This window comes from Crocodylus porosus, unplaced genomic scaffold (genome assembly GCF_001723895.1).
Source record: "Crocodylus porosus isolate Cpor-Errol unplaced genomic scaffold, CroPor_comp1, whole genome shotgun sequence".
Taxonomy (NCBI): domain Eukaryota; kingdom Metazoa; phylum Chordata; order Crocodylia; family Crocodylidae; genus Crocodylus; species Crocodylus porosus.
In genome coordinates this window covers 13,647,522-13,660,909 of record NW_017728886.1, presented here as the reverse complement: position 1 = coordinate 13,660,909, position 13,388 = coordinate 13,647,522, and the positions used below count along the sequence as shown (strand labels likewise).

The window sequence follows — 13,388 nt, the reverse complement described above, 5'->3', positions numbered from 1 at the left end:
GGGGGCTGGACTCGATGATCTTGCAAGGTCCCTTCCAGCCCTAATGTCTACGAAATCTATGAAATCTAACAAAGGACACTAAAGTAAATCATAAGAACTTTTTTAAAGACGTCAGAAACAGGAAGCCAATGAAAGAATCAGAGGGACCATTGAGTGACTAATGTGCAAAAGGTACACTCAAGGATGATAAAGCCATAGCAGAGAAGCTGAATTCATTGTTTGCATCAGTTTTTACTGCAAAAGCTACTGGGGAAATTCCCATGCCAGATCAGTCGTTCCTAGTGCGCAGGTCTGAAGATTTGGACCGTATTGAAGTGACAACAGAAGTAGCTCTAGAAAAAATGAATTAATTAAATACAAGAAATCCTCGCTATTTCCGGGTTCGGCATTCATGGTTTCAAATATTCGCAAACGCTGAACCCGTCTTGTAATGCACTTAAAGGAGCTCCTCGGGAACTCTGCACTTGCCACAGCCGAGCTCCCACCACTGCCAGAGCAGCTATGCCTCCCCCCACCCAGCTGCCGGGGGCACTGTGTTCATGAATGTAAATGGTGTTTGTAAACACAGTGCTTTATTCGTGAATTTCGCCATTTGCAGGGAATACGAGAACATATCCCCCACGAATGGCGAGGGTCGTGTACTAGTAAGTCCCCAGGACTGAATGGCATTCACCTGAGAGTTCTAAAAGAAGTCATCAGTGAAAATGCAAAACTCTTGGCAATGGTACATAACCTATGGTTACTGATGGCCTGTGTGCTGCCAACATAATACCCATCACCAAAAAGGGCTCCAAAAGTAGGAGCTACAGACCAATGGGTGTCACTTCTATCCCTGGCAAGTTGATAGACTGTAATAAAAATAAAATCAGCAGTCACGTGGACAAATATGTTCTGCTTTTGAAGAGTCAGCATGGTGAAATCTTGCCTTGTCAAACTGCTGGAGTTCTTTGAGACTGTTAACAAGCGCCTGGACACGGGGTGTCCAGTTGACACAATGTATTTGGACTTCCAAAAAGCTTTCAACAAAATCCTTCACCAAAGTCTTCTTTAAAAACTCCCTTGCCATGGAATTGGAGGAAAGGTTCTTTCGTGGACAGAGCACTTGTTAAAAGATAGGAAGCAAAGGGTAGGAGCTACAGTGTCACTTTTCAGGGTGGAGGGAAATCGGAAGTAAGGTTCTGAGGGAACTGTGCTAGGCCCAGTTTTGTTCAATGTTTTCATCAATGATATGGAAATGGAAGTGTACTTGAAATCTCCCAAGTTTGCAGATGATACCAAATTATTCCAGGTAGTCAGATCCCAAGTTGACAGAGAAATTGCAGAAAGATCTCACCAAGCTAAGTAAGTGGGCAAAAAAAGGTCAGCAGGAAGAAAGGTAATATGGTTATAGGATAGATAATTCCAGATGTATCCAGTTCAATACTCTCCCTCCAAAGCATCCTCTTGTGCCACTGCCATTGTAACAGTGGGCTTCAGGTCCACCAGGAAAACTTTAAGCCTCTCTCAATTAGGGAGACTACTGGGGATACAGCTGATTTCTTCAGGCAACAGTTGTGAAAACAGATGGGAGTGTGGGTCAGAAGTTAATAACAAGTGCTGCAAAGGGGGTACACCAGGCAGGGTCTTCCTCTGCTGACAGAAGGGGCAGATGTCGGGGGTGTCTGAAACACCCAAATACACACCTGTGTAATACACATGTGTGGTGACAACTCTGTGTAGGAACTGCCAGCTGAGGTCCCTGGTGGCCCATGGGATGAAGGTTGAGGTACGGGCTTGTTTACCCTTGCTCTTGCCAAGGATGCCACTTTGTGTCTGCGTGGGACACGAGGACGGGATGCTGGATTGTTCTGAGTATAAGCTTGTAGAGTAGCACCGATGGGCTGTGTGGAAGCAGACTGATTTGGTATCCCCCAGGCTGCTGAGACGGTGTGGTGAGGAATACTGAGGGGTCCCACAACAAGCTTTGTGGGACAGGGATACTAGAGGGCAGGGACTTCCCTTGCACAGGACCTGTTGGATGTAGGTGAAGGCACTGTCCAGCAGGGGGGCCTTGAACAACAGAGGGATCTTTCCATCCCTGCTTGGCACAGTTTAGGAGGACCCCCAGTATGAATGATGTTGACCAGGACCATTCTCCAACACATGTAGGGCATCTCAGCTGCGGGTTTTTCAGGGGCTTGACTAAGAGGTCTGTGCCTTAGGTCACCAGACAGGGTCACCCAAGGGTGGAAACCAGTCTCCAGGCCCTGGGGAGGTCCTGGCAGAACTCCAGGAGCTCACTGAGGCCTCGTATGGGGAGGCCTTGCAGATAAGAGCTGCCAGTCATATTGGAGGTGGTGGAGGAAGGAGCATCCTAGATGGCACTTGTATGGCACCTATTATATTCTAACCCTTCCAGACCCAAACCTGGGAAGGGGCAGGGCGGGGTTTCCATCCCACTTACTATTATTAATATGTTGTTACATTTCCTTTTCCTGATGCTAATTTTAATTGGAAGGAGGCACCTTCTGGTAACAAATCTCATGGTCACGCAACTTGCCGTACTGGATCAGAACCATTTATTCTGTGACAGTGACCAGGACCAGAAGCTAAAGGTGATGTTGCATGGTATCTGGTAGGCAGATGTGGGCCCCTTACTGAAGATGGGTTTGAGCCTTCCAGAACTTGTTCACACAATATCTCAATTCATAAACAGTTGTCTAAATAAAAGTTGGGGACCTCTTGAATTTTGCTAAGTGCTTGCTGGGTAGGAAGGAGAACAGTTGATTTATTTCAGTTGTTTCATGTTGCTTGACAAGGGTATGTTTTGCACTTGTGTTTTGTTTGCTGGCAGCTTAATCTATCTCAATAGGTAAAAGAGAATCTATCAACTGCTCTTCATTCTGAAGAAGAACATCTCATTCCATCATAACTATGTGACCTCATCCACTGGGTCTGCTTCTTGATTAAAGAGTACTTTAGAAACATGATTACCATTTATGCATAAGCCCCTTTGTGTTGCCCTGTGGCACTAACACTTTGCCCCCAGTCTGAAAACTCTTCCACAACAGTGAAAAGAATAGTTTGGAGGGAAATGAGACCTGGCCCAGTTGTCAGGTCCACCCGAGTTCTCAGAAGCCTGTGACCCATTTTAGCAGAAATTTGTCTCTAAAGAACTTGTTGAAATTAGGGTGTCTGCATTTTGATACTGTTGTACTTACTGTACCTTGTCAACAGACATAAAATATTACAGGTTTGAAGTGTCAGAATTTCCTGTCAGATGGAAATTCCATTTTCTGACCAGCTCTTGTATATTCAGGAAAGACTTTTTGATATGCACATCTTATTGGTGTGCGTATTATGCAATGTCAGAAAGCTCCTGCATTGCTTACTCGATACGGATCTCATTCTCATTGTATAATACTTGCATTCTCTTATGTTGCTATGGAAACGTTTACTTTAAGTGTTCAGCTTCTGATTTACGTATCTGTAAAACTTTCAGAAACTCTATATTCTGGGCGGTGAAGTGGCAGAGTCTGCACAGAAATGTACACATCTGATTGCCAGCAAAGTGACCCGCACTGTAAAGTTCTTAACAGCCATTTCAATAGTCAAGCACATTGTAACTCCAGAATGGTTAGAAGAGTGTTTCAAATGCCAGAAATTTGTTGGTAAGTAAATATTAGCATCAGTTGATGATTAGCATACAAGTAATCGATTAATTTTTTTAACAATAAAGTTGCATACTTCTTAATTATTTGAATGGAAGTACTTTTCTGCTGACTGATTTTACACAGACAGCTATTTACTGTGGGATTTTAGGGCAGGGGTGTCAGACTCATTTGGCCCCACAGGCTAGATGAATGGCACAGGGCTAATCCATGGGCTGGATTTAGACCCATAGATCCCCCTACCTCCCACAGCATACTGGATCCATTGCCTGCTGCAGCAGGTCTGGGTCCAACGCTGTGTGTGGCCTCGTACCCAGAGTGGCCGGAATGGGTGCCATGTGTGGTGCAGTCCACCTGGGTCATTTAGCACAGATCCCAGACTGGCTGGAGTGGATACTGTGCTACATGTGGTGCTTGCCCTGTCCAGACTGCACTATACATGGCGCCCTGCTTTGTTGCACATGGCTTCTGCTCCAGCTGGTCTAGGACATGTGCGGTGCTTGTCCCATAGTGAGTGCCATGTGTGGCACAGTCCCAGAGCTTCTGGGGCCCGCACTGCATGCATTGCATGTCCCAGAGCAGGAATTGCATGTGGCACAGTCTGGCTGGGGTGGGCACTCTGTGTATTGCTGCACCCACTCCATCCAGTCTGAGATCTGTGTTACACACTCCCTCTGGACTGCGTCACAAGCAGTACCTGTTCCAGGTGCTCTGGGATCTGTGCCACATGCATCTGCGTATGCAATCCTGGAGCAGCCAGGGCAGGTGCCACATGCATGTAGGGCCCTATCCATGCGGCTGGTCCAGCGCACGCCATGCCCTGTTGAGGGGCTGCTCAGATCCAGGGGTAGCACTAGGGGCCAGACGGTGGGGCTCTGTGGGCTGGATCTGGCAAGCGGGCCATAATTTTGACATCTGCGCATTAGGGCATTACTTTAAGAATAGTTATTCTCAGTCTGCTGAATTCTGAATAATTTGCACGCAACTAGAAAATGCTGTTTGAAGATTGACAACTGAAACTTTAGTTGATATTTCACAATTGACAGGTGTTATCATTTTTTTTTAATATTTCATGCTTTTAATAACCATTCAGATACCAGTGCACTATCACAAAAGCAAAATTCACCTGGTTTTTATTAACTTTTCAATTACTGTTCTGATTTTAACTTGCCACACAATTTAATATAGGAAAAAAGAGAATTAAAAAAACCCCATATAATTATGTTATTTAATAAAAGATACTCAGAATTATCAAACAACATTGGATGTAATAATACTACGTAGATTTTCCCTGGCTCCCTTTTTCTTCTCTTTATGTCCCTTTCTCTTGTCATTGTCAGAGAGAGATTTCACTGGTGCTTGCAATTTTTAAATCCCAGTTTGTTTGTTTTTATGATTGTTCTCCAAAAGTTTACAATTTTGTGCATTACATGGCAAGGCATGACCTTAAAACAAGGACAAAAATCAGTATCTTTTTAACTAGAAATTTATTTAACAATAAGTTAAGTGTTCTCAATAGTGGCATTCCTGAAATAAAAATAAAAGTTTATATCTGGTGCAGTTGTGGACAAAAGTGCATTAAAAGCGCATCAGGTTTGTACTCAATACAGGACCAGAACTGTACTACAATTTTGATCTATTTTTATATTTTCTGTTAACGACAGGTCAGAGTACCATATTGATTTCTTATACAGCTGATTTCAGGGATATGGCATAAACTCTTCTTAGGTAGATTACATGACTGCTGATTCCTGTATGTTTGACCTTTTTACATGCTTATTTGATTAATACAGCAAATACATAGTACTGCTGCAATAGCCACTGTAAGAATATATGTTTGTAAATAATTTGCAGCTAATGAGCACACAAGCCAGTTTGTCTCTTATGCACATGGTGTGGGGGTTGGACTTGTTTTCTAGGGTTTTAACTTGTTTCGTTCAGCCACAGCAGGCAGACTAATCAAGCTCTTTGAAAGTTCTTAGGTGGCAGAACTGATTTTTTTTTATAATGTGAAAATTTGACATTTTTATGTTGGTTATAGAACTAAAGATAACTAGATTTCAAGCTGATGGTTTAAGTTTACTAAAGGAGTTGTTATTTTCAGTCACTATCCAGATCCCGCTTGGAGTCTTTCCTTTGCTATTCTATATGTTTAATATTTTTTATGTCTCATTAAGATACGGGTTGTGATGAGTGAGAGACTGAAATCCCCTCATAGACAAAAAGAAGCTGAATGACTATGCAGTGAGAAACAAACTGAAAGACTGTCATGTGGTTAAAGCCAGAGACTTGACGTCAGGTCTAGGCTCAGTCTTGGATTTTTTGTCTTGGACATCGTTCCTTAGGCATGTGGTTCAGTAAACCACTCTGTGCCTCTGCCTTTATGAACAAGGATAGACATGCTAATGTTTTTTATATTTTTATATTTAAAATAGTCAGTTATGTGCAATAAAGGAGGACATGGGTGGTTAGATGTTGTCAAATGTACAAAAAGAAAAAATAAGACTCTTCTGTTATAGAAATGTTGGATGATCCTCAGTGATAAGTAAAGTAACAATTTTTTAATTGTTTTCTTTAATATCTTGATCTCATTAAGAAAGCAATTTTGCATGGAGATACAGTGGGATGCAGGGGTGATGCATAGGGGGTGCGCACGAATGCATGTGCACCTCCTGAGCGTGGCAGTGGACCCCCTACAAAAAAGCGGCGCCGACACTGGGCCGTGCCTGCAGGCGGCCGCTACTTGCCACCCCACCGCTGGCGGCATCTGCAGGCTTTGCTGCAGGCATTGCACTGGCTGATGCCGCTGGTGGTGCCTGCGGGTGGTGGCCAACCCCTAGTTGGTGCTTTCCACCTCCCCTCTCCCCCTGGCAACAGTGCTGGGGGTGTGTGCAGGAGCTCTGCGCTCCCGTCACCGCTGTGGGGGCATGCGTTGTTCATGGTAGGATGACAGTCAATGTCAAAACAAGTGGGAATTAAAATAAGTGTTTTTTTTTTCTCCCTAATGCTTGGTAATAAGGCTTAGTGAGGGGTTATGTTGACACCTTTATTTCTTCCTTTGTTATATATGCGATCTGTAAATTTTCTTTTTCAGATGAGCAGAACTACATGCTCAGAGATGCGGAAGCTGAAGTGCTTTTCTGCTTCAGTTTAGAGGAGTCCCTGAAGAGAGCACAAGTAGCTCCACTTTTTAAGGTATACAATTTAAGAACATGCTTAAATCTGTGGAGCATGTGACTAAATTTATTTCTCAGCTTTGGGACCATAGCTTCTACAATAAAACAGATGGCATGTATGGTTATTCATTTGTTCTGTCTTGAAAAATTCTCCTGCTAATTGTAACGGCTTTTCCTGTACAAGTATTTAAGGTGACCTTTTCCGTAGGTATTTGTGTATTTAAGGGGGTGTCGTGATATCATGAAAGGTTAAAGTCTTGGGGGACTTCAGCAAAATGAGAGAATGACTAGAATATGCTACCTAATGTCTTGTTGCTGTTAGTTGAAATGTGTGCCTCTATATAAAGGAAGATAGTCCTACACTATTTGTACAAGTGTAACATTTCTAACAATAACATCCAGTTAGGGTTCCACTTTCACTTAAGGTACAAAGCTGTTTTAAATTGGATGACTTAATGGGGGGGGGGAATAAATAAATAAATAAAACACACACATGTACACAATATTAATCTTTACTTTCAGACTCCATCTGAGAGCAGAATGATGATTTCTGGAGCATTTGTATGTGTACTTTTCCAAATTTCGTATTAAACTTAAAATGAAATTAATAATTTGATTTGTTCCAATAACTTAGTACTATCTCACTTTGCACTGGTCCTGTTCTGGCTGGGTTTTGTTTTATATAAATAGCTGAAAGACTATTGCTATTGGCCTTTGTGATCTATGTTTTTGGAGAAGACAAACAGCCTCTGTTTGCTTGAGAGCAGCTAAGACATAAGACTCTTCTCTGGTCGTATGCACTGTAAGAAACAATTTTAGACGTGGAGGAGAAATGCTTTTTTAACAGAAACCTATTTACTTCATAAATCTATCATTTAAAATCAAAATAAATTATTGGTGAGGAAACCTGAAATCTTCTGCCTTGTTTCAGTCAGAAGTTGAGCAGCCAAAAGCGATGTAACACTTAGGATTGTTTCAGGAAATAACATTGGTTGTAAGATCTGAGAAGATAAATAACATCTTATTCTTCTGTTACATTTTACTAGTCCAAATAACAGAATTAGGCTTCTTCTGGAAAGCAGGAACAGAAAAGATACTGTGTTACATGATAACATGTACAGTAGTCTCAGGGTGTAGATACACAGCAAGATTGAACTTGTGTAAACATGGAGTAGACACAGGACACAACTCTACATTGGTGCGTCTGGAGAGTTTGACATCTGTACAGTGGATACTAGTATAAGTTAGTCTGGTGCAAAATGCACCATTAAGTAGGTAAGAGCCTAGTTACAGCTTCGTTGGCAGGCGGTAGAAGTTTGCTGGTTATTTGCACAAGGGACTTCTTTCTGTCTCTTTATAAACCATTAGTCATGCCCTCTTTATTCCTACCCTCTCCAATTAAAGACAGGGAAATTCCTTTTTACACATCCTGACTGGTCTTAATAATCCTGAAAGTTGTAATGATTTGGTATTTCAAAGTTTTTATAGTATAGTAATTGTTCTAACTGTCATGGAAAGCACTTCTTTAGCTGCTCCTCAGGTATAAAGAAGACTGGATTTCTGAAGTCCCTGTTAACTTCATCTTTAAATCCAGACAGTCTCCCCCTTCTCCCTGCTTCCCCCCATGTCTCCATTTTATAAGAAAATGAAAAGCCTTTTCAAACGGGTCTTGCCATAGCCCTACTAAGATTGAGGCAGTGCTAATATATGCCATCGGACAGTATGAGCCTTAATCTGTAAAATGAATTGCATGGCAGTAGGTCACCCCAAGATGCATATTACAAGCCACTAGTCCAGAGGCAGCCCTTTTCCATTGACTTTTAATCTGTTTTTTTGTTGTGTTTTTATTTTTAGGGAAAATATTTTTACATTACACCTGGAATTTGTCCTAGTCTTTCTACCATGAAAGCTATTGTGGAATGTGCAGGAGGAAAAGTATTATCCAAACAACCTTCATTTCGGAAACTTATGGAACATAAACAAAACAAAGTGGGTGAAATATAATTTGTAAAATGTATTTTTTTTATAAAATATTTTGCTTTTTGTGTTATTGAGCTCATATTTAGTTTCTTCAATTTAGAGTTTGCCAGAAATAATCCTGATATCCTGTGAAAATGATCTTCACTTATGTCGAGAATATTTTGCCCGAGGCATAGGTATGTATAAACTGTCAGTATAATCACGTCCGTACGTGCAACTCAAGAATTCATTTGTTTTCTGTATTTATTTTTCATCAAGTATGTGCATCTGTTACTGGCAACAGTCACAGATGAAAACAGTTAAAGGGGTTGTTAAGTCCGTACAGCAGACTGCAGTGTAGTGTTAGCATAGTTAGCTTTTAAGTTATCTAGCTCAAGCAATATTACCATAGCAGCACAAATCTCAATATAGGCTAATTTAACCCATTCTCAGCAAGGTAACATAGTCTGTATTCAGTCTGTATTCATGCTGTCATTCCTGGATTGCTGCCTATCCAGTACCTGAGATAATTTAACTTAGCTGTCTTTATAGTTAGACTATAGATATGCCTAGTGTCTATTTCATTGTTTTCTTAAATAAGCAAGGGTGAAGAACAGCTCTTTAATGGAATGTTCTGAGTTTTCAAATAGGTTTTTTTCTGCTCCTTTAGTGATGTTCAGATGCCCACAAGTGGCCCCACCTGAACTTCCTAGCCAAGGATTCTGATCATGTGTGCACAAAGTGCTTCTGTGCTAATAGTAGGATTTGCAGTCAGTACTGAAACACCACAGTATACTCCATTTAAGAGGAACGCAAATGGCAAATTATTCCGTAGTGATGAGTTATCAGGAGTTAATGTCTGGGGGTGCTGACTGGGCATTGCAACAACAAAGAATTAAATTATCATGGTGACCTATCTCATATAGAAAGTAGTCAAGTTAACTGTACATACACTAGTTTGAAATGTACACCCAGTGTAATAACCAGCAGCTTTCAAACTTCAAACACCCAACCAAGGCAGTCCCTAGATGGGGGGCAGCAAATTGGGGTGACTGTCCTGGGCCCCATGCTTTGGGGAGGGGGGCACCCGCAGACAGTGTCGTACAGGCCCCGCCATGACTGCCACCGCTGAGCGCTGTTGCCTCTGCTGCTGCCAAGCACTGCAGACTCCGGATGCTCGCCACTCCACTTCGCTGGCTCCAGCTGCTCGCCCCCCCCCCCCCCCAACCTCGGGCCCGACACAGACATCAGTCTCTGATGTCTGATGCACTGGGCCCCGCACATCCATAGAGACTGTTTCATCCAACCCAAATCTCCTTTGTAACCATAGCGTTGAGCTAAGCTGAACTGAGCTCCATGTGGACAGACCTGGCACCCCTATAAAGGTGCACTGGGCCTCTGCAAGGATGCCAGACCCTACCTGCAAGAAGCTATGTGCAGAATGAAGGCTCTACACCTTGGTGGTTGATTGTACAGACAAACCAGCCCAAGGCAATGAAGTTGTTCCCTTGGTAGAGAGTATATATTCACATTAAGACGATCCACACTTTCCTAATTTCCCCTGAAGTCTGTCAGTCAAGTGTCTCCAGTGATCCCTATGCCTCTCACAAAGCAGAGTATAGAAGACTGTCTCGTTATTTTTTTGTTTCTAGATGTCCATAATGCCGAGTTTGTTTTGACTGGAGTACTTACTCAAACACTGGATTACGAATCATATCCTTTTATTGTGGAAACTACGTAATACTTTTAAGGGCTTGTTAAGGAGACTCCACCATGTTATGAAATGTATTTCTGTAGTAGAAGGTGTAGAAGGGTAACACAGTCTCTGGTTTCTAGAGATCTGATTTCGATTCATAGTGAAATTAATTTGGTAATTTCCCCATCTGCCCCTGTACAGAAGAGATTACAGCCATTCACCTGAATAGCCTCCTCTGTCGCATTCAGCATCATCCTTTTTTGCACAGTAGGTCATGTCTTGGGTATTGACTATGTAATGCATTCACTAGTCTTTCTTTGTCTTCACTTAAGACATGAGTGGATTTGTAAGACCATTCACTGTTTTCTCAGCATTTGACAGGCTATTGGGAATTCCCTTGAAGTTCAGAGAACCCCATTTGGTTGGCAAGTTGGAAGTGAGTTGAATGATGATTTATTTTAAAAATGTCATCTCTTGTCCAAATTATTGAAAAAAAAAGCCTTTAAAGAAATGGAACCATTTATCAATGATGGATGTACAAGGTACTGAATAAATAGGGTGCAAGTGATGGATTTTTTAATAGGAAAAAACAAACATTTTGGCTTGTTTAACGCACAGTCTAGAAGAGATGACTATGGGCATCACAAAAAATAGGTGGTAGCAAATCATTGGAGGTTTCTATGGGTGGTAAACAGTTCTGTTCCAGAAAGTTATAAACATTTTGATAATTACCATATTCTCTCAAGAAAAGCAATGTAAGTGTTGTATGTCTTTATAAGAAAGTATGTGCTTTCCTTAACAAACTTACATGCAAATTTACTTGATGGCTAGTAAAATGCCTTATTGCTTCGGAGTCCTTGGAGCATTAAATCTAGCTGTTCCAGCCACCATATAAAGGAACTAATACTTCCTGTGGATGCTGTTTTCCAGCTGTTTTCCTTAGGGTGATGAGCAGTTTAAAGCAGGAAAGCAAAAATAAACTGCATCTTTTTTAGGATGTGTAATTTTATTATGAGGAAACATAATTTACTATGTTTTGTATTATACTACCATTTTAAGAGCCCACTTTAGGTATCATGATTAGCCAGTTTCTAAATGTTTTGACAAATCTATGGTACTTCAGCCAAAAGTAAAATGTGGATGTAAAAATCAGAAAGGGCTTGCTATCTATTAAATTATGGATGTTGAAGATTAAAATGTTTTGTACTTTATTTTTATTTCTTATACTCTATTTTCTTTTATATTGCTATTTTGCCCAAGTTTTAAATAAATGTACTTTTAAATGTTTTACTCTAAAATTTAGTGGTGGTTCATTTTTTTAAAATCTTACAATTATGGTACCCTGGTAAGAGTAAATTACGTTCCCCCTTCCTCCAACCCCCCCCCCCCTCAATGACATGAGATTTATTTTAAATTTATTTTACTAGATATGTTTTTAATAATAATATAAGGCGCATAACTGTGTTTCTACTAAAGCAAATAGCTCGAAGGTGGGAGTGACTGTGGTCCCCTCTCCTGCACTTTTCTTTTGTGTAAAAAATGTTATTAAATAAATATTTAAAAAGAAATATGCCACATCTGTATTTTAACTTGTATTTTAACAAAAGCAATTGTTTTTTTTAAAAAGCAGGCCAGTACCTATACTACTTATTTAAGGTGCCTAATTACCCCTCAACAAAGAGTTATACATCTTTGGACAAGATTTTGTAATGCAGGGAAAAAAACAGTGTAAAAGCACTGATGTGCATGCAGCTTGATCAATAAGCAGTTAAACTTTTTGGGGAAGGGGGATTCTGTTTCCTTGTAAAGCACCACGTACATTATGGCACCCAGTATCTTGCATAGAGGTGGTTAGATGTGTTAGCGTGAAATCAAACTAGCATGGCTGTTCATATCTTCCGATGAAATGTGCTGTAACTTATGAAAGCCTATGCTGCTCTAAACCATTTAGTTTCTAAAGTGCCACCCTGTCCTCCTTTTCTGCCTGTGTCTTGTATTTCAAAGTGGACTTGGTGTGAAATGAACACTGAGTGTAGTGAAAATATCAAACCATACCAAGTAGGCACAGTATTCTGATTAAGAAACATTTTGCAGACCTTTTACAAATATAGTAATATCAGAAAGGTGAGCAAAGGTGTTTTAGTTTGTCTGTAGAAAGCTGTACTTAATAAAAATACTAAAATTATATACCCTGTAGTATAGAAAGAGAGAGAAATCTGTCTGTCTCTTCCTTCTGTTTGGTTTTCTCCCAAACTCTCATGCAGCAAGATACTTCAAGCCAGTACCTAACTCACTTGAATGTGAGACTATATCCACTGAAGGCAGTGGGGCTAACTACATTTTTAAAGCAAGGCACATGGATTCGTCTCACTGAAACGAACTAATAGGCTCTTTGACTTGATGTCTTAAGCATTTGTGCTCCTTGGTATGATGTTAAGTCTTAAAACTATGTATTCTATTTAGCTTCTTCCAATTTTCAAAATTTCACTGAATTTTTCTATGCAAAAATGTCATCTGCTTTGCCTGTTCTTGTCCCTATTGTATTTTTAGTTAACACCTGTATAATTTGAAAAAAAATATATAGATTCTTCTTAGAGAACAGTCTTTGCACGTGATAGTTTATAGGGTGTTGTATTAATTGTTAGTACATTAAAACCACATAAAAGCAGTAGGTATTGGACTATCACATGTTCTTAGAGTTCAAGGATTTAGCGTAAGCTTATTTAAAGAAATACAACTCCTGTTGCCCTGTATTGTTTCTCATGGACATTGGGTTCCTGAAGTCTCATTTCAGTTTGCTCCAGCATTTGGGGTTTTCATAGATTTCATAGACATTAGGGCTGGAAGGGACCTCGGGAGATCATCGAGTCCAGCCCCCTGCCCAAAGGGCAGGAAGTCAGCTGGGGT

General features: G+C 40.8%; 1 protein-coding gene across 2 annotated transcripts in view; it reads left to right on the top strand.

Moving 5' to 3' along the window:
* The window catches only part of PAXIP1 (PAX interacting protein 1), a 64,546-nt gene extending 52,767 nt beyond the window's left edge, over nucleotides 1-11,779 (top strand). The window contains exons 16-21 of one of the 2 annotated variants that reach the window (XM_019530518.1): nucleotides 3,482-3,650; nucleotides 6,745-6,845; nucleotides 8,681-8,815; nucleotides 8,907-8,982; nucleotides 10,438-10,498; nucleotides 11,290-11,779. In XM_019530518.1, the coding sequence (XP_019386063.1) occupies nucleotides 3,482-3,650; nucleotides 6,745-6,845; nucleotides 8,681-8,815; nucleotides 8,907-8,982; nucleotides 10,438-10,498; nucleotides 11,290-11,305 (558 nt within the window). In that variant the 3' untranslated portion in view covers nucleotides 11,306-11,779. Of the gene's footprint in view, nucleotides 1-3,481; nucleotides 3,651-6,744; nucleotides 6,846-8,680; nucleotides 8,816-8,892; nucleotides 8,983-10,437; nucleotides 10,499-11,289 lie in introns of those variants that run through there. The other variant, XR_002100135.1, reaches the window with a different exon arrangement.
* Nucleotides 11,780-13,388: the final 1,609 nt, after the last annotated feature.